General features: G+C 35.8%; 2 protein-coding genes across 6 annotated transcripts in view; one reads left to right on the forward strand and one right to left on the reverse strand.

Annotated features, from left to right (window-relative positions):
• Window positions 1–449, reverse strand: part of arel1 (apoptosis resistant E3 ubiquitin protein ligase 1) — a 66618-nt gene extending 66169 nt beyond the window's left edge. For 2 of the 5 annotated variants that reach the window (XM_079852425.1, XM_079852422.1), the window contains exon 1: window positions 287–364. The gene's annotated coding sequence lies outside the window, so the exon portion shown is untranslated. Of the gene's footprint in view, window positions 1–286 lie in introns of all 5 variants that reach the window. The other 3 variants (XM_079852421.1, XM_079852424.1, XM_079852423.1) reach the window with 3 other exon arrangements.
• fcf1 (FCF1 rRNA-processing protein) overlaps window positions 417–27609 on the forward strand; it is a 28450-nt gene continuing 1257 nt past the window's right edge. The window contains exons 1-7 of the mRNA XM_079852432.1: window positions 417–537; window positions 648–715; window positions 10262–10333; window positions 17163–17311; window positions 18984–19056; window positions 22017–22104; window positions 26275–26369. Of these exons, the coding sequence (XP_079708558.1) occupies window positions 535–537; window positions 648–715; window positions 10262–10333; window positions 17163–17311; window positions 18984–19056; window positions 22017–22104; window positions 26275–26369 (548 nt within the window). The 5' untranslated portion in view covers window positions 417–534. The remainder of the gene's footprint in view (window positions 538–647; window positions 716–10261; window positions 10334–17162; window positions 17312–18983; window positions 19057–22016; window positions 22105–26274; window positions 26370–27609) is intronic.

The following is a 27609-nucleotide window of genomic DNA, read 5'->3' on the forward strand; positions in this document are numbered from 1 at the left end:
CACCGTTCAAAAGTCATTTTGGTCTTTAAACATTCAAATATAAATATATATCAGTACAGGCTTTAATATTATGCAGTATTGGTGCATACTAGTGAAGCAAAATACAGAGACAAACGTCCTTGAAATTGTTTGTGTGTGTTGCCTAATGAAATAACAATCCAACCATGCATATCTTAAAGTATCACAGTGGCATTAACAGAAAATATGCGACGCAAAATAATAATCAAACAATGTCATTCATAGAGCCAACACTGACATACAAAGTAAACAACAAACCCAGACGTACTGTATGAGTTCATATAGCAATTCATATTTAGCGAACAGCTGCAGTATTGTCTTCTAGATATTTACCTTGATGGATGTCACTGAGAACCGGAAACACCGCAGTATCTAGCGCAAGAAATGACGTAGGAAATGGCGCAGCGTAAGTAAAATGTGGATTGTGTCGCATGATAATGACGTCGAAACACTCTTTGTCGCAAAGTTTAACACACGAGGGCTAGAGAGTGAAAATCTCGAGCATATTCTGCCGTCATGGTAAAATTAAGAGTTTATCTCAACAATGTTCAACAGCGTTTGTTAGATAATGTACATAATCGCTTTATTACTTTTTTGGTTGAATGACAACTTGTGTTTGTGTGAATTAGGGAAAACAGAAGAAAACGAAAAAATATGCTACCATGAAAAGAATGATCAGTTTGAAGGATCAGAGGATGTAAGTATCATTATTTGTATTATTGTTCTTTTATCTATAAGTAAGTATGTTACAAATAATGGAATGTAATGTATTAGAAAATCATTGCAAAGTACTTTCATTACACGATAAACACAGCCGTAGAACACCTCTGTTGAAAAGCGCCTCAGTTAACCAGTGTTCAGCTATTGTTCAGCTCAAACGGGTAAATCGCCCAAAATATTGTCTATGATTGGAATTATTGAAATATTGACAAATAATGTTATTTCTATGTGTTTCTATAAAATAATAAATTGTTGGTGGGATGTATATCACAAGATATTAATAATGCACCAAGTAAACAGTTATTTTAGGTCTGAACCGTGGTTCATTTTAGTCATCATATTAGTAATACCATGATTACTAGCAGCAGCTTCTTAAAGGCTAGGTTTTATTTTTGTCCCTCTTCCAGACTGTTCCCCAAAACCAAAATGCAATATTTGACCAAACTATTATAGCCTTCTTATGTGTTTTATTATGCCACACAATATGCAACTCCATGTTTAGATGACAATTGTTGATCATGTCGTAGGCATTATAGGTATGGTGGTGGGATACCATAGAGGATTCCTCTATTCTGCCTTCTAAAATTGATCAGATTAATGGTTTCCTGTAGACAGGATGTGATGCGCTAGATTTGGGATTTGACATATTGTCTGTCGTCTTATGCTAATTGTGGAGGCAGCATTTTTTTTAGCCATTGATTTAAAGGGTTAGTTCACCCAAAAATGAAAATTACCCCATGATTTACTCGCCCTCAAGCCATCCTAGGTGTATATCAATCAATCAACTTTTATTTATATAGCACAATAAAAGCAACAGTAGTTGGCCATTGTGCTGTACAACAGGATAAATATCTTAAAAACAAAACCGACCGCAAAACAAATGATAAAGGGAGTTTACATCGGGACCACCAATTTGACAATTCAACATTAAAATCAAGGACAATTGTAAGCCTGTGAAAACAGGTAGGTTTTTAACTTAGATTTAAAAGCAGACTCTTTGGATATTAGTCTTAAAGATACAGGAAGGCTATTCCACAGTTTTGGACCAACAACAGAAAATTCACGGTCACCTCTCGTCTTCAGTCTTTGGGGAAACATGATCAAACTTCCTTGTGCCAGTCAAAAGTCTGGCTGCTGCATTCTGAACCATCTGAAGACGACTAATATTGGATTGACTCATTCCAATATAAAGAGAATTACAATAGTCAAGTCTAGATGAAATGAACGAATGAATCACTCTCTCAAACTCTGCAAATGTTAAAAAAACTCTTAGCCTTAGATAATAGTCTTAATTGGAAAAAAACTAGATTTAACTACGGCACTTATCTGTTTGTCAAATAGGCTAGTAGTCAAGTCATCTTCATTTATATAGCGCTTTTAACAATGTAGATTGCTTCAAAGCAGCTTTACAGAGATAAGCGTATAATTTAAGGTAACAGAGATTGTTTTGGCTAAGTTAAGTTATTTCCATCTAAAGTTAGTTTTGATTGATTTGCTTCCGTCGCAACGATCATTTGTTATTAAATTAGGGGCCGCTAAGACGACACCATTCCCTCTACACAGACTTTAAACGCGAACCTGTGAGAAACGCTGATGGCGTTCACATACGCATTTAGAATGGGTTCTATAGTTATGTGCGTTTGATATACGCAGGTTTGGAATTCCCTACAAGCCAAGCCTAAACAAAGTACTTGTCTTTCCTTATAAATTTTGATAAAGAATTTTATTTTATTTTGTTGCTTTGGGGTAGGAACGCGAAACGAATTTTCCCGACAACGCCTTATCTGTATAGTGGTAGTGGGATCCTCCATAGGGAGAGACTAGTTGGCACTTCAGCACTGCGTTGTCATCGGTCCAGGCGAAGGTCCTTCGTCAGATCTGGATACGGCCTGGATCCGGCAGGCTGCAGGAAAACCTCGGGATAAACACAGACACTAAAATTAGCGTAGATGCCATTCTTCTCATGATGTAACGAGTACATCAGGATTTTTTGGGAAGTGTTCCCGGTTCCGGCTGACCTAATATATGCAGCCTAACATTAAATTATAGAAGTCTATAATGTATTATGTGAAAGCTAGGTCAAAGAGATGTGTCTTTAATCTGGCTTTGAACTGACAGAGTGTGTCTGCTTCCCGGACAATGGTAGGAAGACTGTTCCAGAGTTTTGGTGCTAAATAGGAAAAGGATCTACCGCCAGCAGTCGATTTTGATATTCTAGGTATTAGTAACCGGCCGGAATTTTGAGATCACAATAGACGTGAAGGACTATAATGCGTTAAGAGCTCGCTCAAGTACTGCGGAGCTAAACCATTTAGTGCTTTGTAAGTGATCAGCAATATTTTAAAATTTATGCAATGTTTAATAGGGAGCCAATGCAGTTTTGACAGAACTGGGCTAATCTGGTCATACTTCCTGGTTCTGGTAAGAACTCGAGCCGCTGCGTTTTGGACCAGCTGTAGTTTGTTTATTAAGCGTGCAGGGCAACCACCCAGTAGAGCATTACAATAATCTAGCCTTGAGGTCATGAACGCATGAACTAATTGTTCCGCATTTGTCAATGAGAGCATATGGCGTAATTTAGATATATTTTTAAGATGGAAAAATGCAGTTTTACAGATACTAGACACGTGACTTTCAAATGAAAGATTGGTATCAAAGAGCACACCCAGGTTCCTAACCGACGACGAAGACTTAACAGAGCAGCCATCAAGTGTTAGACAGTATTCTAGGTTATTTCGTGAGGAAGTTTTTTGTCCAATAATTAGAATCTCTGTTTTTTCAGAATTTAGAAGTAGGAAATTACGAGTCATCCAATTTTTTATATCCGCTATGCATTCCGTTAATTTTGTGAATTGATAAGTTTCGTTAGGTTTTGAAGAAATATAGAGCTGAGTATCATCGGCATAACAGTGAAAGCTAATGCCATGTTTCCTAATGATATCTCCTAATGGTAGCATGTACAGAGTGAACAGCAGCGGTCCTAGTACTGAGCCTTGTGGTACGCCATACTGAACTTGTGATCGATGAGACATCTCTTCATTTACTGCTACAAACTGATAACGGTCAGATAAGTATGATTTAAACCATGCTAGTGCATTTCCCGTAATGCCAACATAATGTTCTAATCTATTTAAAAGAACGTTGTGGTCAATGGTGTCAAATGCAGCACTAAGATCGAGTAACACTAATAGCGAGACACAACCACGATCGGATGATAAGAGCAAATCATTTGTGACTCTAACGAGAGCTGTCTCGGTACTATGGTACGGTCTAAATCCGGACTGGAAATCCTCGCAGATATCATTTCTTTCAAGAAAGGAACACAGTTGTGAGGATACTGCCTTTTCTAATATCTTTGACAGAAAAGGTAGATTCGAGATCGGCCTGTAATTGACTAATTCTGTAGGATCAAGTTGCGTTTTTTTAACAAGCGGTTTAATCATAGCCAGCTTAAAGTTTTTTTGGTACATATCCTAGAGACAAAGACGAATTAATGATATTAAGAAGAGGATCTATGACCTCTGGAAGTATTTCTTTCAGTAGCTTAGTCGGTATAGGGTCTAACATACATGTTGTCGATTTAGATGATTTAATGAGTTTAGTAAATTCTTCCTCTCCTATAGCAACGAATGAATCAAATTTTTCCTCAGGGAGACTACAATGCACTGCCTGATGCGATACTGTAGTAGACGGTTGCATAGTTATAATTTTGTCCCTGATATTATCAATCTTATAAGTGAAGAAGTTCATAAAATCATTACTGCTGTGTTGCTTGGAAACTTCGGTGCTTGAAGCTTTATTTTTCGTTAGTTTAGCCACCGTTTCAAATAAATACCTAGGATTATGTTTATTTTCTTCTAATAGGGTTGAAAAATAAGCAGATCTAGCAGCTTTTAAAGCCTCTCTGTAAGTAATTGAGCTCTCCTTCCATGAAATGCGAAATACCTCTAGTTTTGTTTTCTTCCAGTTGCGCTCCATTTTTCTGGCTGCTCTCTTAAGGGCCCGAGTGTGCTCGTTGTACCACGGCGTTGGACTATTTTCTTTAATCTTCTTTAAGCGCAACGGAGCAACTGTGTCTAAAGTGCTGGAAAAGAGAGAGTTAAACGTTTCTGTTGTAATATCTAGTTCTTCTAAGCTATCTGGGATGCTGAGATGATGAAACTGATCAGGAAGATTATTAATAAAGCAATCTTTAGTAGCAGAAGTGATAGGTCTCACTAGGGCTGAACGATATTCTGTTTTAACATCGACATCGCGATGTGCGAATGAGCGATAGTCACATCGCCGGAACATGCGATGTGAAGGGTAACGTTAGTACCATAGTGTAAGAGAACGGTAGCACCAGGGTAGCACACAGTAAACACGAGTTTGTTGTATGGCTTTTTGCTGGGGTGACATACGCGTTCCGCGTGCCTGCACAGTGATTGGTTCGCTGTGCCGCGCTCACCGCTCACAGCCAACATTCACTGGCAATCCTATAGCTAAAAATGCGCGACGAAGAGGATCCGCCGCAAAAAAGTCAAAATCAGCTATTTAGGACTAGCCTACTACTAGCCTATTTCGTCTACAAAAAGGAGGATGTTGACCAAAAAGAGGTAGGCTACTTTGCTGAAGTATTATAAAGTTGTGGATGGTTGTCTTTTTAAAAAAAAGTCGTTTATTTTTCGTGTTCGCATTTATGAGGAAAAAACAATGTTATGTGACATTACGGACGCGACCGTTATGAAAGCCGCACTAAAAGACTGCTTTAAAACTTTAACAGAGACCTCAAACAGAAATCACAAAGCCTTTCTTTAAAACGAATTTCGTTTTGTATTAATTGTATCTTAATTTTAATCAGTATTTCATTATACAATTTCCTGGATTTAGCCTAATAAATAAAAATTAATTATAGCAGCCAGCGCCTGAACTGGAGATTAAGCTATCATCCATGAACCGAAACTAAGCATAAAAGTTAGTCTACTCGCCTCACACACCTAAAAATAATAATAATAATAGTAAAAAAAATAGAAAGATAACTATTATGTACAGAAATCTCTACTTTTAAACAGAACCATTAAAAAAAAAATCTGTATGAAAAGTGCATTTCTCCCGAACACTGCTGCGAAGATCGCGAGTCAGTATTGTCAACAGAAAACACTTGTTTATTAATAAATAATTAAAATGTCTCATTGTAATATTTTACATATTATTAATCATTACTTTTGCTGGTTCTAGGTGCCGTTTACATGAACGCGTCACTGAATCAGCACAGAAAACAATTTTTCGGGTCCAAGAACGTTAGGTCCTGTGTAGAACGTTCACCAAATTCTGAGAGAAATATGTTTCTGGAATAAAATATTAAGTGGCCTTTTGTTACTTGTAATGAAGCTTGCTTATAGTGAAATTATTAATAACATGGAATGGTAATTATTGACTTTAGCCTGGATTGATGGCTCGCAATATCGCGATATATATCGTTGCCAAAAAAAATATCGCAATGTAATTTTTTTCCAATATCGTGCAGCCCTAGGTCTCACATATTTGAAACACGGAGTCGGCTTTGCAGCCTTGGCTAAATGCAAATTACAAGAGACTAGGTAATGATCTGAGATGTCATCGCTCTGCTGCAGAATTTCAACGGCATCAACATCTATTCCGTGTGATAATATTAGATCTAGAGTATGATTACAACGATGAGTAGGTCCTGACACGTGTTGTCTAACTCCAATTGAATTTACAATGTCTTTAAATGCCAATCCCAATGCATCTTTTTCATTATCGATGTGTATATTAAAATCACCAACAATTAGTACTTTATCTGCAGTCAATATTAATTCTGATAGAAAGTCCGCAAATTCTTTGATAAAGTCTGTATGGTGCCCTGGTGGCCTGTATACAGTAGCCAGCACAAATCTCAAACGTGATTTATCGTTTACACTATATATTTTTACATTAAGCACCAATGCTTCAAAAGAATTATATTTAAAACTTGATTTCTTAGTGGTTTTGAAACTATTACTATAAATTACAGCAACACCACCCCCTTTGCGTTTCAGACGAGGCTCATGTTTATAACAGTAATCTTGCGGGGTTGATTCATTTAAAGTAATGTAATCGTTTGGTTTTAGCCAGGTTTCTGTCAAACACAGCATATCTAGGTTATTATCTGAAATCATATCGTTAACAACGAGTGCTTTAGAAGTAAGCGATCGAATATTCAGCAACCCAAGCTTTAGCATTTGCTCATCTGTAATATAGCTGTTTTTTATTTGTTGAACATCAATTAAATTTTTAACCTTAGATGGGTTTAAACGTTTTTTGGATTTCCAAATTCGGGGAACAGACACAGTCTCTATATGATGATAGCTAGGTGAAAGAGGCTCTATGTGATAGGATTTATCTGACCTTGGTGACGCGAGGCCGCTAGCAGACAGTCGGTTAAGCCAGTCTGTCTGCTTCCTGACCTGAGCCCCAGATTGTCATGTTTGAGCTCTAAGACTATGTGCCATATTACTAGAGAGAAGAGCAGCACCATCCCAGGAGGGATGAATACCATCTCTTTTCAACAGGTCAGGTTTGCCCCAAAAACTTTTCCAATTGTCTATGAATTCTTTATTATTAAGCGGACACCACCTAGACAGCCAACCGTTAAGCGAACACAATCTACTAACTATCTCATCACTCCTGCGAACAGGAAGGGGGCCAGAGCAAATTACAGTCCTTGACATCGTACTTGCAAGTTCACACACCTCTTTAATATTAATTTTGGTGATCTCTGACTGGCGGAGTCGAACATCATTAGTGCCGACGTGAATAATGATCTTAGAGAATTTACGATTAGCATTAGCCAGCACTTTTAAATTTGCTTTGATGTCAGGCGCTCTGGCTCCCGGCAAACATGTGACTATGGTGGTTGGTGTCTCTATTTTCACGTTCCGTGTAATAGAATCGCCAATAACTAGGGCACAATCATTCTCAGTGGGTGTTTCACTGAGCGGGGCAAATCGATTTGTTATGGTAATCGGAACGGAAGAGTGGTTTTTTGATCCACGACTAGAGCGATCCCTCACTGTCACCCATTTGCCCGGCTGCACAGGCTCTACTTCAGCCGGAACCGACTCATGTAAAGTGTTCACTATGCTATGCGCATCCAAAACATCTAAAGCACTAGCACTCTTACTATCCTCAATTAAAGTTTGGATGCGTGTTTCTAATTCTGAAATCTTCTCTGTCAACCTAACTGTCTCCTTACATTTATCACATATAAATCCTATATTGCCGACAGAGAAGGCTATACTAAACATGTGACATGAAGTGCAGGTGACAATAACAGGACAAGACATTACTCACCGTGTTTGTTGACTGATTCTTACTCACCTTAGCTTTTTATGAACTCAAAGGCGCGGACGCGCGAGAGAAAAATAAATAAATAAAAATAGCTGAGCGCACGGGTGGCGCGTTAACAGGCTAGCGAATTACTAGCGTTTTGTGCTAGTAGTACTAATAACAAAAGCTAGCGATATCAGGTTAATCTGAAATGTTGGGTAAAATGTAGTAGTATAAACAACTAGAAATGGTAGTAAAATGATGGTTCAAAACAAAGAAATATAAGGCTAAGACGGAGCTTACAGCACCGAAGCAAACAAACACACTCACAGCAGGCAGCGAGGCAGACAGGAGCAATCGATCAGCGATCCAATTATTTAGGTATTTATAATACACTTAATATATTTGTGAAATTTCTATCAAAATATTTGAGAATGGAGAATTAAACTGATCTGTTTCAAGAAACAAAAATATTACTTAATTCAAATCAATATTAGTAATATATTTAACACACTCTTAAGAAATTGAGTAAGTTTACTCAATTAAAACAATGCACCCCTCCCCCACCCTCTGACGTGAGGACAACTCAATGGTTGAGTGAGCGCGGGCTGTTTGAACTCTCCAGTCCAGAACACTTCTCTCTTCTCAGCGTTGCAGAATTGGTGCATTTCCTCTGTGAAATTCAGGTTTGTGTATGTTTTATTTTATCTATAAAATCATTACTGTGACATTTTATTTAATGCAAAACAACATACAGAGGCGTAATGTGAAGCCTAAACGAGAGTCGCACCTATCTTTTCACGTGATTGAAACTCCTTGCATAAAACACACAACTTTATTCCTAATGATAATGAATATAATTAATTTGAATGATAAAATGTTATTGGCAGGTTATGAAATAAAAAGTTAATATTACTCATTAATAAAAACAATTAATATTACTCATAAATATTACATTTAAATGTTAAATTATTTCTACTCAATTTTATTTGTTAATGTACCAGATGCAGTTACTCAGATTTACTTTTTTTTTTTACTTGCATTTACTCAATTCATACAGTAGTTCATTGATTTCACAGCTTTGAAATTTAATTTAAGTTAATGGTGTTTTGTTTTGCTCTATTCTCTGCACTCCCGCATTCGTCCATACATCATGTCAAATGTTATTAATCGTAAATCGATGCGTCTGCCGGAAGCTAGTTATTTTAGTTGATAAAGTTTTAAATATGGATTTTTTTCTTAAACGATTTCATCGCTTTGCTTCAGAAGGCCTTTATTAACCCCACAGAGCTGTGTGGAGCACTTTTATCATGAATGGATGCACTTTTATGGACTAAAACAGAAAGCGGCCATTCACTGCCGATATAAAGCTTGGAAGAGCCAGGACATTTTTTTAATATAACTCGGATTGTATTCGTCTGAAAGAAGAATGTCATATACACCTAGGATGACTTGAGAGTGAGTAAGGCATGGGCTAATTTTTTTTTTTGGGTGAACTATCACTTTAAGTCAGCATAAAACGGAAATTGTGATCAGAATCTGTGTGAAACGGCTTCTCAAATGATGAAAAAAATGAGGGGCAGGACTTTATTTTGAAATCAGAAATTGATTTGATCATTGTCATTTGCTAATTGTTGTGATCGTTTAATGTGAGTGACAGGTTGTTGGAGGGGAAGGATTGAGAATCGTCTGGCCAATTGACAACCGCATTGCTCAGCCCACTTTCAGTATACACGTGATCAGAGAAGAGATTTGATTTCATGTTGACTTTAATTTTGTGTGAATTACCTGCATCTGTGCAGCTGTTATCAATGTTGGGCAGTATGCAGCATCTGCAAAAATTTCAAAGCTAACTCCTCTGTAGAAAGTCATGTGACTTTAGTTGTGAAACTTTTTTTTATCTAGAAAGTAACTGGGCAGCACTGACAAAAGTGAATGTGTATCTCTCGTCTGTCTGCCTGTGCATGTGAGAGACCGATAGAGCAGTAGAAAAAATGTGCACTTAATTGCATACCTTAGAATGTCTGTAAACCAATCATAATCAAGCATTCAACAGCACAATGGTGTAATCCTAAAATAAAAACGTATAAATACTGTAAAAACAGTAGATTATCGGCAACAGCATCACTAAACACAGTTCATTACTGTGTTGAGCTTTGAACATCTGATAAAAACTTTGCTTGTTTTTTTTTTTCTTGTTTTTTTTTTTGTCTAGAAAAAAACAGGACAGAGCAAAAACACAAAAGAAGAAGAAAGAAGATCCATCAGCCATTAAAGAACAGGAAGTGTAAGTCTGAATTCTCTCTAATATTGTGTTTGTTACCTTTTAGAGTTTGCCATACATCAAATGAAATTGAAATCTGCTTATGTGAATGGCATGACATAACAACATTGGCTCACAATATACACCAGAATAATGTATCTATTCAAAATTTTCTTCAAATGTAGGCTAGCTGTTAGTGAAAAGTTAGGTTTAGGGACTTAAGGAAAGGTAATCAATGCAATTCCCAGAGGTATTTTAACCCAGAGATAACTTTAATGAAACTGTCCAGTAAATGTAGCTATCAGTAGATGCATTCAAGTTATTTTTGATAAATGAACATTTTGCAAAACTTCAAGTGAAAACACATCTTTTACTGTGTCTGGTACTCATCTGGTACATCTGCTATAATGGCAGTTTAGTTTTCAAAACATGTTTTAGTTTAAAGAACACACGTTGTGTCATTAGATTAAAAGTAACTAAAATAATAATAATACATTTAAAATTAGGACTTCTAGAATTTTTAAGTGCTGGATGGTCTTTAGGGATCACACTCTCTTTTTTTTTTTTTCTTTTTTTTTTTTTTTACTTTAGATTTTTTTGAAGATGTTTTTTAAAGAAAATTCTGCATAAGGAATTTTAAGATTTTTTTTACTTACAATTTCTACTCTTTAAAATTTTAGTGCTTAGCCTAACTACAAAAATGTATATTCTTAAATTAAAAAATTATGGCTTTTAGGGTTTAATTGATGTATTTACATTTAGAAATGTACACTTTCCACTTTTAAAATCAGGCTAACTCATATATGCAGGTTTTCCAAGACTGTGGAACACACCTTTTTCAAAGGTAACAAACAGTTGTTGAGGGTGTGAATTCAAAATTAGATGTATCTTGATTTTTAGTTGTTTTACTAAAAACAACTGTTGCTTTTATTTTATTGCTTGTTTTTGTCTTATTTTAAAACTTTTAAGTGATCTTAAGGCCCTCTTTTGAAGTTTGCTAATGCCCCCGAGTAGGGTTGTAACGGTATGAGATTTTCACGGTATGATAATCGTCTCAGAAAATACCACGGTTTCACGGTATACGATATTAAACTCTCAATCATCAAAAATCATCAGCTACAATGACCCTTAAATGAATGAAAACAGATATGGTTTTTGGTTGAACATGGTTTATGAAAATGCAATCAGATAAAATGTAACAACTTTTGTTTGAGAGGTTTACTAAATTAAAACATGGACAAAAAACTATACACGATAGTAATATATTTCAGTCATTATTTCTTCAGGCTAAACCAAACTTTTTTTGACAGGTTGTACTGAACACCTATGAGTTTCAGTCAGTGTATTTGATGATTATTCTTTTAGAAAAAAATATAAAATGCTCATTAAGTGTTCTCTCAGAGTGGCTCTGGATATGTTCATGTGTTCACGTCTTCACTTACATAGTGAGTGAGACAGCAGACGCTTTAAAAACCATGATGAGCATCATGCGTACTTGAGTGTGTACTAGATCTACTAGACGAAACGGCGCTGCTCATTCATACAGAGACACGCTAAATATAGAATTAAGGGGGTCGCACACCAGTCTTTTTGCGCTATATATTCACAGACACGCACATCGCTTTTTGATTTACTGCACAGCTATATTTTTATTTATTCATCCATCTATCAAATCGCACATTTTACGTGGCATCTGTATTGTACTGGATTCCGGGATTCCCTCTGCATGACAGAAATATGGCCTTAACTTATAAATGGAATTACCTTTATCTTCACGGAGGGATGGTGTTCCCGAATATGGGAGAACATGTTCGACGTGTTTCCTCCTTTTGCCGCCACTCTTCGTCCACATCTCTTGCAAACTGGATATCCATCTTAAAGGACAACCCCACGATCGTTTTTCGGAAAATATTCCCATACTGCAGATTTTAATTGTTTTTTTTTCGGCGGAGGATAGAGATTCGCAGCGTCTCGGACATTTTCAGCGCTGTACAGGTATGGGTGGAGTGTAAGCAGTCAAGCTGAAAGAAGTTGCATAGGCCTATATGCGGCAGCGCGGGTGAAATCTGGTTTCATTTTTATTTTTTTTAGTTTTTTCAAAACCGCGGATAAGCAAATGTGCACGATATGATAATCGTACATGTCAATATCGCAATAAACCGCCATACCGGTATACCGTTACAACCCTACCCCCGAGTGGCCCCACTGGTTAAAGGGATACTTCACCTCTGGGAAGATGAATGTGTATTTAAAATCGGTCATTTAAGTAGAAGAAATGTGGAGAAATTTTTTAATTTGGAGCTTTCTAGACTGAGAAAAGCCAGAAAATGTATTTTTGGCGTATGTGGATGAAAGACAACAACTCCCAGAATGCACTTGCTTCGCTGCCTTAGGAGGCCACGCCTACCGGTTAGAGAGCACAGTTGAAAACAACAAGGCTAGCCTAAGTAAGTGATGAGTTTGCCAGGGATTTAGAGACCCAAAATGTCCGGGATTCGGCTTTTGCGTTCTACAGTCGCCATTCATCATGTTTACTGTGGCGAGCAGGACGAGGCTGACGGCCGCGGGAGAACGGCGCGAGGCCGGTGGCGTCGTTACTGAGACGCGCCGGGTCTCGCATCTCTCACGGAGGAGCGGAAATTTTCTTAGCAAGGGTAAAACGCACATCAACCGATCACTTGTTTAGCGTTCATGTAAACACTACAGTCAGATTCACCGATCGGAATTAATTCAGTTAGATTGAAACGAGAGGTGTGCATGTAAACAATGAATGGCGACCGCAGAACGCAAAAGCCGAATCCCGGACATTTTTAACAGTTTCGCCCGCCGGACAAGTCCGGGAAAAGGAAGATGGTAACCCCTACTTACTCAGCTTTCTCCTATTATTCAGCTTTCTCCACAGAACAAGAGCCTGCTAGCTTAGCTTCCAAAGAAAGACGGCTGATACTGTGTACATTCTGTGAGTGAGATCCCACCCTCTATGGGCGGGTTGTAAACATGCGGAACAACGCCATCTACTGGCTGTAGTCTTTAGCCTCTGGACAGAAAATCCTCCGATGACGCAAAATGACGATTTTTGCGTCATCGGAGGATTTTTTCCAGACAAAAAATACATAAATCTCTCCTCTCAGGGGGATATGAGGGGGGAAAGCATGGTAATTCGAAAATACTACAGGTTTTCTACTAATACAAAGCTTAATGCTAAATCCTGAAGTAACCCTTTAAGAACAACTGCACTAGTCAACTCTGAACAGTCCATTTTAGTTAGGACTGTCTCTTCATGGCGAACTTCATCGCAGAGCTTCCATATACAGTAACTTATTTTTATTTGTAAAAAGAGTCTCATTACAAAACAAATCCTTACAAATGTGTCTCATTACAAATCTGGTGAAATGCTGTAATCATCTGCCCATAAAAATGCTGGAAATTATGCAAATGTGAAAATAAAGTGTAATTTGTGTCCCTAAGTGCTTTAAATAATGCATCGCAAACAGACTTAAAGGCACGCTATGCAGTTTCCGTTTTTCTCAAACAGCGACCCCTAGAGTCGCTGTGGAGTACTTGTATTTATCGTTACTGTTGTAAATACCACTCACGCAGAGCCGTCTCTGCACTCTTCCGACCGCGCTTTCTTCATCGATTCTGCCATGATTCACGTCTGAAATGCCTGCTAGTGTCTTCCATAGAGGCTGCTTCAAATGTTGTTGATGCATGTGATGTCGTGCCGTAAAGCAAGTCGTGATTCTCGCGAGATTTGGCGGGGCGCCACCTCTCAAACTTGCATTGCTGATTTTGCCAGCGGCGTCCCCCCCTGCTTTGCTATTGGGATGATTCTCCGTACTATGAGTTAATTTACCATCGAAAGGATTTCGAAGCTGTTATATTAACGTACAAATCTTGCATAGTGTGCCTTTAAAAGGTAACATAATTTTTTTGTATTTGCTGCATTCTCGTTCTCTGCTGTGTTTTAGTAAAAGTATTCCTCTATTTTGCTGTTCACTGTGTTTTTGACACGGTTGTTAAAATAACCGGATCATCTGCATCACTTAATGTGGCTCTTAAAGGGATACTTCAGGATTTAGCATTATGCTTTGTATTAGTAGAAAACCTGTAGTATTTTCGAATTACCATGCTTTCCACCCTCATATCCCCCTGAGACAAGAGATTTATGTATTTTTTGTCTGGAAAAAATCCTCCGATGACGCAAAAATCGTCATTTTGCGTCATCGGAGGATTTTCTGGCCAGAGGCTAAAGACTACAGCCAGTAGATGGCGTTGTTCCGCATGTTTTCAGCCTGCCCATAGAGGGTGGGATCTCACTCACAGAATGTACACAGTGTCAGCGTCTTTCTTTGGAAGCTAAGCTAGCAGGCTCTTGTTCTGTGGAGAAAGCTGAATAGTAGGAGAAAGCTGAGTAAGTAGGGGTTACCAATTACCATCCTCCTTTTCCCGGACTTGTCCGGCGGGCGAGATCGTTCAAAATGTACGGGATTCAGCTTTTGCTTTCTGCGGTCGCCATTCATTGTTTACAAGCACACCTTTTGTTACAATCTAACTGAATTCATTCCGATTGGTGAATCTGAATGTAGTGTTTACATGAACGCTAAACAAGTGATCGGTTGATGTGCGTTTTACCATTGCTAAGAAAATTCCCGCTCCTCCGTGAGCGATGCGAGACCCGGCACGTCTCAGTAATGACGCCACCGGCCTCGCGCCGTTCTCCCGCGGCCGTCAGCCTCGTGCTGCTCGCCACAGTAAACATGATGAATGAATGGCGACTGTAGAATGCAAAAGCCGAATCCCGGACATTTTGGGCGATCTGTAAATCCCTGGCAAACTCATCACGTAGGCTAGCCTTGTTGTTTGTTTTAAACTGCGCTCCCTTACCGGTAGGCGTGGCCTCCTAAGGCAGCGAAGCAAGTGCATTCTGGGAGTTGTTGTCTTTCATCCACATAAGCCAAAAATACATTTTCTGGCTTTTCTCAGTCTAGAAAGCTCCAAATTAAAAAAATTCTTCACATTTCTTCTACTTAAATGACCTATTTTAAATACACATTCATCTTCCCAGAGGTGAAGTATCCCTTTAAGCAGGAGAGAAGAAGCAAAGCCCACGGAATGGAAAGGGCTTGAATGAAGTGTGCTTGGCTCTAGATAAAAATATTAGAGGATATAGCGCCGAAAGATGATGATGATGTTTATTTCAAACCTGCATTCTAATTTTCTCACAATCAACATAACAGGCAACATAACAGACAAATTATACAAGTGCATGGTTTGAAAAGGAGGTGGACGAAGCAAACGCTTGTATGATTCCAAACCCCCTCACATTCAACACAAAATACAATACAAAAACAATATAACAACAGAATAACTCAAGAACAACAGTATTCCTGTACAATACATACAGTAAAACAATTGTCACTATATAAATGGTATAAGACAGGCAAGACAAAACAATGCACGCACAACACACACACTTACAAGAGACACTGGCCCAAACACTCTCTGACCCAACACCCTTTCACCACTGACTTCATGCTGAGGGCATCACTCTCTGTCCTCTACATATTTCTTTAATACATTTTTTTTGAACAAATATTTGAAATGAACAATATTTGGACAGGTTTTTAATTCATCCACCAAATCATTCCAAATCCTAACTCCCCGCACTGAGATACACATTGATTTTAGAGTGGTTCTAAATTTGGGCAGATATTTATTTTTATTTCCTCTTAGTGTGTAACTATGATGAGCATATCTATCACAGAATAAATTTTGAACATTAGGAGGCAGACAGTTTTGAGATGCCCTGAACATAATTTGAGCAGTTTTAAAGTTGATCACGTCCTGCAGTTTAAGTACTTCCAGCTCTACAAACAATGGATTGGAATGATGTCTGTAGTGAACACCAGAGACAATCCTAATGGCCTTTTTCTGCAGAGTGACCAAGGGCTGTAAGTGAGTTTTGTATCATTACCATAAACGACCCTGAGTGCTTGAGTGTGTACAGCTCTGTTGTTTTGACACGCTGCTCACTTTAAACGGTAGAAACAGTAAAATGGTGCTACCTTTGTCATTGTTTCGTGGTCCGGGTCGAACCAAGCCAGGGACCGGAACTGAACCACAGTCTGCTATTTGAGGACCTGCCATCGGCTTCCAGAGCTGAGTATAAGAAAAGTATAGGTGTTAAGTATAAGAGAGAAAGAAAGAAAAAAACACTGAAATTATTGAATGCCCTCCTCACAAAAGTCATTCAACGTGTGAATGCCAAAGTCTTAAATACAAATGGCTTTTGCGGTGGGCACAAACGGTACATAAACAATGATGCCATAGGGGTGTTGTCTTTATATAAAATCGGCCTCCCATTATCATTTTTTTCAATCTTTTTCCATTCATCAAGGGAATGTTCTAGGATTGGTCCATCAGTTTTCAAAAGAGCATTTTGAGACACTTGAAAAGGGGAGATCTTTTAAGTGAACAGAATGGGTTATATTCGTTTCTAGAGCTCGCCATGGAACAGGAGAGTCAGGTTTAACCCAGGTTTTAGCAGTCTTATTTGAAATGCTTGATAAAATTATTTAAAGTCAGGAAATGACAAACCCCCATTGAGTTTACTCTATTACATTGTGGCGAGTTCTGGGTTCATGCTCATTTCATATGAATTTAGAGATGGCGCATTGAGCTCTTTGAAAAAACAAAAACAAAAAAAAACATTCAGGGTGTGCTTGCAGCAACATAAAATTAATGATCATTGTAATTCCTATAGAGATATTTATAGTAATATGTTGAGTGTTTGCATTAGTTATTGTATGTTAGGAGAAATAATCTTTGCCTCAACCCTTTTTTTTTTCAGAGCAAAGTATCCATCTTGTCTGTTCTTTCAATACAACACCCAGCTTGGACCTCCATATTACATCCTTGTTGATACAAACTTTATCAACTTTTCTATTAAGGCCAAATTAGATGTTGTCCAGTCAATGATGGACTGTCTCTATGCTAAATGTAAGTCCCCACATTCTTTTCTCAGAATTATTTACAATAATGCTAATGTGAGTGAGTGAATGTATTTTGGATGTGTTGATGACTGTAGGGATTGCTATGCAGCAACACACAGTTTACAGCATACACTCTGTACACATGCCACAAGGAATGCAGTTTACAGCATATGTAAATGTATATGTATGTATATATATATATATATATATATATATATATATATACATAGACATGCATACATATATGTGTATGTATGTATGTGTATATATATATATATATATATATATATATATATATATATATATATATATATATATATATATATATATATATATATATATATATATATATATATACAGTGCTATGCATAAGTTTAGACACCTATGCTAAAGTTGACTAAAAAGAGGAATAAAAAATCATCTTTTGGAAACTGAACTTAATGCCTTAATTTAAAAAATTAGGAAAAATCCAACCTTTAAGGACACCAATTTTCTTTGTGAATGAATAATGTATCGTAAATAAATAAATGTTCTTCCTTAAAATACAGGGTGCATAAGTTTGGATACCCCTATGTTAAATTCCCATAGAGGCAGGCAGATTTTTATTTTTAAGTATTTTTTTAATTTTTTTTTTTAGGATACTATGCATCCTGATAAAGTTCCCTTGGCCTTTGGAATTAAAATAGCCCCACATCATCACATAGCCTTCACCATACCTAGAGATTGGCATGGGGTACTTTCCATAAGATCATCTCTCAATGCAAATCAAACTAGCTATTAGGCTAACTGAAATAAAACCATGCCAATCTCTAGGTATGGTGAAGGCTATGTGATGATGTGGGGCTATTTTAATTCCAAAGGCCAAGGGAACTTTATCAGGATGCATAGTATCCTAAAAAAAAAAAGAAAAAAAATACTTAAAAATAAAAATCTGCCTGCCTCTATGGGAATTTAACATATTGGTGTCCAAACTTATGCACCCTGTATTTTAAGGAAGAACATTTATTTATTTACGATACATTATTCATTCACAAAGAAAATTGGTGTCCTTAAAGGTTGGATTTTTCCTAATTTTTTAAATTAAGGCATTAAGTTCAGTTTCCAAAAGATGATTTTTTATTCCTCTTTTTAGTCAACTTTAGCATAGGTGTCTAATCTTATGCATAGCACTGTATATATATATATGTGTGTGTATATATATATATATATATATATATATATATATATATATATATATATACATATATATATATACATATATATATATATATACATATATACATACATACATACATACATACATACATATATATATATATATATATATATATATATATATATATATATATATATATATACATATATATATACTGGCAATAGAATTTATAGTGAGGGGAAAAAAATAACATGATGGAAAAATTACAACCCAGTCAGTCAGTGATGGATCATGATCCTTTGAATAGGGAACAGTTGCGAGAAAACGTTTGTGAACCCTTTGGAATCACAGTTTCTGCATTGATTACTGATTAAATATGATCTCAGTGATAATTACAGACCAACACAATCAGACTAAACTAATAACACATACATTTGTACTTTTCAAGCTAATATGTTTTATGCATTTTTTTTTTTCATGATTACTTGAGTAATGTGTGGAAACTTCTTTTGTTGCGTTACAGGTGTTCCTTGCATAACAGACTGTGTGATGGCTGAGCTTGAGAAATTAGGAATGAAGTTTCGAGTGGCTTTGCGGTAATACACTCTTAAATAACATGCATGTAACAATAGTGTCTCTTACCAAACCAATTGAAAGTAATCCATTTTTAACTATTTGAAAATAAGTTTCATCTTAAAATATGCACACATTCACTCTTAATCATTTGCCTAATGTGTCGAATTTTAACAGCTCAGTAAACCCTTAAAGAATAACTATTGTTTTAAATGTTTAATAACTTTTGAACCGCTAATCTAATCTGTATGCTTTAAAAAGTCTCGCAAAAAGCGTTTTTTTGTGTTTGGACATTCAGAGGCCCTGTAGTGAATGTGATTGCGTCATCAAGTTTTGATCAGCATTGATTCGTCAAAAAAAAAACATGCGGTTTGTTCCTCTGAGCCAAACAGGAATGATTGTTGATGCTTATTCCAACCCCCATGCTTATTCCAACCCCCATGATTGGTTGAACTATCACCTACTCAAACAATAAACATAGGTTTTGGTTTTTTGCTCCACCAATTAGCATCTTTTGTTGGAAACTCGAACTGATGCAAAGTGATAGTAGTTGCATGAGTGCATGCATATTTGCGTGCATGAAAACAAACACAAAATAACAGATTTGCATGAGAGCACTCTCTGACAAAGCATAACACAATTCAAAAACAAATATAAAACAGCGGTACACATCGGATGAGGCACTAAAATTTGTGTTTTCAAATGAGTCGAATGAGTTTCAATGTCCCAGTGGAATTGCGTCCGACTTAGATAACTGGCACAGCCAAGAGTTTCGTTTCGTATATGTAAGTACTACTAATAGTTTGTGAAAATCATTTGCACTGTTTGTATTTTTGTTGCACAAGACACATTTCACAATTGTTTACACTACTTGATGCACTATTTGTGTTTGTTGTTCATTTTCAGATTGAATATATATACACGCGCACACATAAACATATACATATATGTATGTATGTATGTATGTATATATGTGTGTGTATACATACGCTACTGGTCAAAAGTTTTAGATCGGTAAGATTTTTTTATGTTTTTAAAAGAAGTCTCTTCTGCTCACCAAGGCTGCATTTATTTGATAAAAAAAAAACAAAAACAAAAAAACAGTAATATTGTGAAATATTATGACAATTTAAAATGACTGTTTTCTATTTTAATATATTTTAAAATGTAATTTATTCCTCATCATTTATTCCTCATAATTTTCAGCATCATTACTCCAGTCTTCAGTGTCACATGATCCTTCAGAAATGATTCTAATATGCTGATTTTATGCTCAAAAAACATTCATTATTATTTTCAATGTTGAAAACAGTTGTGTACAATTTTTTTTTCAAAATTCTTTGATGAATAGAAAGTTAAAAAAAAACAGCATTTATTTAAAATAGAATATTTTCTAACATTATAAATGTCTTTGCTGTAACTTTTGATCAGTTTAACTCATCCTTGATGAATAAAAGTATTGATTTATTTTATTTCTTTCCCCCAAAAATAAAATTAAAATTCTTACTGACCTCAAAGTTTTGAAGGGTTGTGTTTCATGTTACAAAAGCTTTCCATTTCAGATAAATGCTGTTCTTTTGAACTTTCTATTCATCATAGCATCATGAAATAAAAATGTAAAAAACTGTTTTTAACATTGATAATAATCAATCATCATATTAGAATGATTTTTGAAGGATCATGTGAAACTGAAGACTGGAGTAATGATGCTGAAAATTCAGCTTTGATCACAGGAATAAATTACACTTTACTGTATATTCACATAGAAAACAGCTGTTTTAAATTGTAAAAATATTTCACTATATGACTGTTTTTGTTTGTATTTTTAATCAAATAAATGCAGCCTTGGTGAGCAGAAGATACTTTTAAAAACATAAAAAATCTTACCGATCTAAAACTTTTGACCAGTAGAGTGTGTATGTATGTGTATATGTGTATATATATATATATATATATATATATATATATATATATATATATATATATATATATATATATATATATATACTTTTTTAGAGAGAATAATCTAATTACTCTACTACTAATTACTTTTTAGAGTACCTTACCCAACACTGGAATACAGAATTTGAATAATCAAATAAACACTGCATAGTCTTTAGTGTATTAATTAAAATTAAATGTATTATTATTAAAGCTACAAAAGTTATTCAGTCAAAAGCAGTGAGTGATTCCATCTTTTCTTTTGATGTTTGATTAACAAACAGCAACAGATTTATTATATTAAGATCTAATTTCTCATTCATGCATATTATTTTCGTAAAAAATGAAATGTGCCCAGATATCTGCTTTCAAGAAGTTAGATACAATATCTACGAACATCAGATGCACGTGCTTTGCTTCCGATGCACATACACAACTTTTTTTATTAATAATAACAGTACTTTACTTAAAACAAAAAAAATTTAATTGATGCAGAATTGTAAAAACGATATTCCACAGCACTAAACAAAATCCAATTTTTGATAGATCTTATGGTTTTGAAAATGATAAATATCTTGTAGATTTATGTTATGGAGCTATGTTTTTTTTTTCTCAAGGATTTTATTCTGAGATTTCTTCTGTTCTAGTACTCTCTGATTGTTGGAACTAGCTTTGTTTGCCCTTAGGTGTATTTAAAGGCATTTTTCTGTTAAGAAGTCATGTGTGAACAGGGCCTGTTTTTTTTTTTTTTTAATGTTTGCAGATTGGCTTCAGCAATTTGGTGGGATAAGATAGAAGTAACATTGCCTGAAAAGTTGGTCATAAGATTAACCACATTTGTGCGCAGCAGTGTCATTTGCCGAAAATTAAAAAAATGTTGTATACAATTACAGCATTTCTTTGCTGATTTGTGAATGGTAGCAAAATAGTTAAAAGATAAAAGATGAAAATGTAATATAGGCAATTTTACTGCAGTTTTCATTTGTGAAAATGGCTACTCTTTCTTCCTTGCTTTTTATGGCTTTTTGAACTTTTTGTGCAGGATTGCCAAAGATCCCCGCTTTGATCGCTTGCCTTGCTCACACAAAGGAACGTATGCTGATGACTGCTTGGTACAAAGAGTAACACAGGTATGAGAACTTTGTTTGCTCTGGGGTTAGAATTGTTTCGTATTCCCTAATAAATTAAAGATTCACAAATAGAACAGGGAACAAATGCATATTGTTTTTAGTACTGCAACTTTGCAAATAAGCCGATCAGATTTCGCTCCCCTTCTGACGTAATCTGCACGTTTCCACTCACGGCGCCGCCATTTGGTTTTTGCAAACGACAACAGTGTTAACCAGTTCTAATGCAATGGCAAAAGTTTGAGCAAAGCAGCAAACTGTTCTGTCGTTGCTGCACAGATGAGCACAGAACACTATTTGACCGAAAAATGAGACCTCAGGGAACTGTCAACTTGTGTAAAAGATAAACATGACGATACATGCAAGTCGATGAGATGAATCAATGTAACTCCACAACAACTACATAAATGTATACCGGTATATCCACTAACCATTCAGAAACATCCATGTGCGTCTAAATGTTGCAACCTCTTCCTGAGTTTCTACGTAAGGCTGCACTCAGCTACTGGATATTTGCCTGAAATTCAGGTGTTTTGTTATTGCCAGAGTATCCGAAACTCGTGTAAATGATCGGCCGTCTTCTGGGAGCAGCAGCAGCTCATTTGCATTTAAAGGGACACACAAAAGCAGTGCGTTTTTTGGGCACACCCAAAAAGGGGCAAATTTGACAAGCTATAATAAATGATCTGGGGGGATATTTTGAGCTGAAATTTCACAGACACATTCTGGGGACACCATAGATTTATATTACATCTTATGAAAAGGGGCATAATATGTCACCTTTAAGAGATAGAACCATAGACTGTTAAAAAAAAAAGGTGGATGACGCACCTTCACTCTCTTGCATTGTAGAAAAGTTAACCCGCCAATGACCTAATATGGCGCTGACATCTTGCGCTGATTACGCAGATTCTGCGCAGTAGTGAGCGTGAAGTGAAGCTGTGGTATTAAGGTCCCGCCCTCACTCCCACAGGTTCGGTTTGTACAGTTTAATGCAGAACACCACCTTATGTTGGTGTAAAATAAAGTTATGGAAATGCCGCTCAGAGAAGACTTCACACTAAAATCAAACTTATTTTAAAAATGAACACTTGAACTTACATCAGCGTGATTAAAACTACCTAAAATGACAGAAACAATCTTTGAAAAAAAAAATTTTTAATTGTAATTTGATTGTTTAGTTTGTCTCCTGTCCCATTAGATTACATGGAGAGGGTGGGGTTTATGGCCTAAACTGCGTCCAGCCTCCTGGGCGCGATCAAAACGTTTTGGCTTCACTTTTCAGGATTTGTGCAGCGCACTTGGATAGAACCAATAAAAAAAAAAAAATCTTCCATTTTGACCCAGGTATCAACTGAGGAATTTGAGTTAGATTTACATTTACAGTAGGTGCTGGAAGTAGGATGCCGCTGTTTTTCATCATGTCTCTCACACTTTTGGGTTTGAATTTTGGGTAACACTTATTTTGATAGTCCACTTTAGACATTCTACTAACTATAAGTAACTTTGCAACTGCATGTCAACTAACTGTCATTAGAGTATCAGTAGACTGTCTGCTTAATATCTGCTAACATTTTATTTTGATGGTCCCCAAACAGATATTCTACAGACTAGAGGTGGGAGATATATCGTTTAGACAATAATATCCAAATTGTTGTCTGGACGATATGCAAAATTGGGATATCAAATATTTCATAGTTTGTACAATCCGACCCCCCAAACATGAAAAGAGCTGAAAGAAGTTAAAGAGAAAACAACGAACGCACACTGATAACCTTCTAAACAATTATATGTAGCGATCTTTAATACTGTAGGGCAGTACTATTCCCGGAAGCAACCTCCGAGCCCATGGTCCCGTGTCGTCAAAAACGCACATTCAGACGTAAATTCGAAATAGTGCGCGCAGAAGCACATGCGCAAAACCGTTTTTTAAAACGATATATTAATTATTTTTATTTTATCATATGTCATTTTACAAAAGGACATTTTACAAACCTACGTTTTGCGCATGTGCTCCTGCACGCACTTTTTCAGTCTCAACACAGCAATCAGAGGAGGACGCGCCGAAAACTGTAATGCTGTTCTCTTCCTTCATAACTCGTACTGAGAAGGTTTGAGTTGCAGAGGAATTTGTGACTGTTTCACCTGTTCAACCACATCAAAGTTTCGTAATTAGTAAGTCCGTGCTTTTTCTCTTTTTTTCTTATGTGCTGAAGGGCCGCTGTGCCTTGGTGAAACGGTGTTTGTACGTGAAGAGCTATTTTCCAAAACGCCATAAACCTAAAAAGCTGCCTCAAAGAACCAGCAAAAGTAATGATTATGAATATGTAAAATATTGCAATAAGACATTTTAATTGTTTATTAATTTCTGTGTCGGCTGCAAAGATGAAGTTGACGATAGGCTATTGACTCGCGATCTTCCCAGTAGGCTAGTGAACGCACTGGAGAAATGCACATTTATTAGGCTACATAGTTTTATTTTGGATGGTTTTGTTTAGAACCAGTATTCTGTAAATATATTTCACATTTTTTAGGCCTGTGAGGCGAGTAGGCTACGGTTCGGTTCATGATGATATAATCTCAAGTTCAAGCACCTTATGTTGTGCTAGCCTATATTTACTTTTTATGTATTAAATCCAGTAAATTGGTTGATGAAAAATTAATTAAAATTAAGATACAATTAATACAAAACGAAATTCGTTTTAAAGAAAGGCTTTGTGCTTTCTGTTTTGAGGTCTCTGTGAAAGTTTGAAAGTATTTTAGTGCCGCTTTCAGAGTGCTCGCGTCCATAATGGAGAACTGTCACGTAATATTGTTTTTTCCTCATAAATGCAAACACGAAAAATAAAAGACAAAAGACTTTTTTAAAACGACCAACCATAAATATTTGGAAAAAGATGATGGATTTATAGCGTTTTGGGGAAAAAAATTGATGGATTTATAGCGTTTTGAAAATATTTTTTTTTTACTTTGAATTTATCATCAACAATATTGTTGTTTGATTTAATAATCACTGTTGCAAGAGGTGCCTAGTTTCGTTTTTTTTTTTTTTTTTTTTTTTTTTTGTAAGTGGAAAAAGTAGGGCTACCTCAGATTCTGTTTAGTTAGCTCCTTTATTGTTGTTTTTTCTATAGCCTACAAAAATAAGGTCAAATGCAGCAAGTCAAAAGACCAGCTGGACCTTCTTTGCCAGTTTGCACACATTTCTTTGAAGGATGGCAAAAATATCGTCTGAATATCGATATCGAGATATTGGAAAAAAATATCGAGATATTCATTTTTGTCAATATCTCCCACCCCTACTACAGACTATAAGTAACTTGGCAACTACATGAAAACTTATTCTACTAACCCGAACCCCTAACACCTAACCATAACCTGACAGTCTACTACAGCCTACTAATACTAACGAGAGTTAGTTGACATGTAGTTGCAAAGTTACTTCTAGTTAGTAGAATGTCTAAACTGGACTATCAAAATAAAGTGGAACTGAATTTTGTTGCTGTATTTTTTTTAAAATTATGCACACCTATTGATTAGTTTTTCATGCTGCAATGGTTCTTTTTCATCTGGAAGTTAAAGTTTATGCAAGTAAAATGAATATGTTTTGTTTTAAAACATTCCAGAATAATATTGATGTTTTGTTGGAACCATGTATTTGGACTATTTTTGAGCAGTCATGCGTTATAAGTTCCAATTAATTCAATTAAATTCATTGATTTCAAAGGAGTTGATACTGGTAATTCTATAATAATTATGTTATAAATTAAATATGATATGTTTTTTAATTCTGGATATTGAATTTTTCATGAAAAAAAAAATTCATTAAAAAGGATGTAAAAGTAGTAATAACATGGTAACAGTGAGAATGAAAGTTATTGATCAGATTTTTTTTGTAATTTAAAAAAAAAAAAAAAATTTATGACTATGTTTTATAAGATTACGTTCCAATGTAAAAATCGTATGCATATTGTAATTGCATTATGAGGGTTAATAGATACCAAATGTATGTTTGAAACAGTATGTTTGAAGTAAAAAATAAATAAATAAGATTTGTGATTTCAATGTCAAATTAATCATTTGGGACTATGAAACAATTCTAACCACAGAGCCGATACATATTTTATATTTTGCGTTACATTCTGATCAAATTATTCCCTTTTGCTCCACTAGCACAAGTGTTACATTGTGGCCACGGTGGACAGGGACCTAAAAAGGAGGATTCGGAAGATCCCAGGAGTCCCAATCATGTACATCTCCAATCACAGGTACACCAGCTCTCGCTCTGCTTGGTTTAATTAAGAACTAGTTTAATTACCAATGTATGAATTGACCCTTAGCTATAGCATTAATGTTACTAATGAGGGGTCCTGGAGGGTGGGGGTGGGGATGGGGGGGGAGGTTGGTAGGGGGTTCACTTACTAGTTGGTGAGTGCAAGAGAGAGAGAGAGCCTAGGTTATGTGCAAGCTCCAGAAATTGAATAAAGCCTTTATCAAGTGGGAAATCGTGTAGCTACTATTTGGTTGGCTTATATTTTACTAAACAAGAAGGTAAACGAGAGTAACCTAAATTTGTGTTGCCAGTTGTTAGGGCTGCACAATATATCGAAATATCGCAAATGTATATATCGCAATATACATATCGCAACGGCATGCAATAACTGGGGTCATGAACAAAAGACAAAGAGAAAATCACTCACTGCTCTTGGCTGAATAACTTTTGTAGCTTTAATTAGAATCAGTATATATTCAATTCATACAGTGAAAACTAAGCAGTTTTTTATTTTTACATTTGATTATTCAGTTTCTGTTGTTAAATAACCCTAATGTAGGCCTTCCTGACACCCTAAACCCTGTGGTTTACACTGATGTTAAAATAACACTTCTTATGCTACAGTAAAACACTGCTGTTCACTTTCAGAAGTTGTAGGGATGTTTTCTTGTCACAAAAAAATGTGAAACACGTATGTAGGTTATATAATTTTAAATATATTTTAAAGAAAATTTAAGTTTATTTTACACACTTTAAGCATTATTGTATCGAATATCGCATTATTTAATGAGTTATCACATATCGCATTTTTATTCAATATTGTGCAGCCCTACCAGTTATTTTGTCTGCTTTACTTACCCAAACAAAAATTATTCAAAACAAAGCCAAAGCAGGATCAACAGTGCTGCACAGAATCCTCATGTTTCATTTGATTTTTTTTATTTTTTTTTACAATTAAGTTGAATGATTCAATGATTAATTTATAATATTCAAAAATATCACTTTTTGCCACCTACTTCCTTAATGATGTAACATAACTGTCATGGCTGCCTTGAACCGATATCCATGAACTGCCTCCTGCAAAATATCCATGGAAGGATATAGCATTTTTTTTTTTTTTTTAAGTATTAAACATTGTAAATAGATTAATATATGTTTGAAAAGTGTATCTTCATAAACATGTCAAATAATAATTTCAACAAAGCAAACAATCCCAAATAGAAAATGTAGTATAG

The sequence above is a fragment of the Squalius cephalus genome (assembly GCF_949319135.1).
Source record: "Squalius cephalus genome assembly, chromosome: 20".
Classification (NCBI taxonomy): Eukaryota; Metazoa; Chordata; class Actinopteri; order Cypriniformes; family Leuciscidae; genus Squalius; species Squalius cephalus.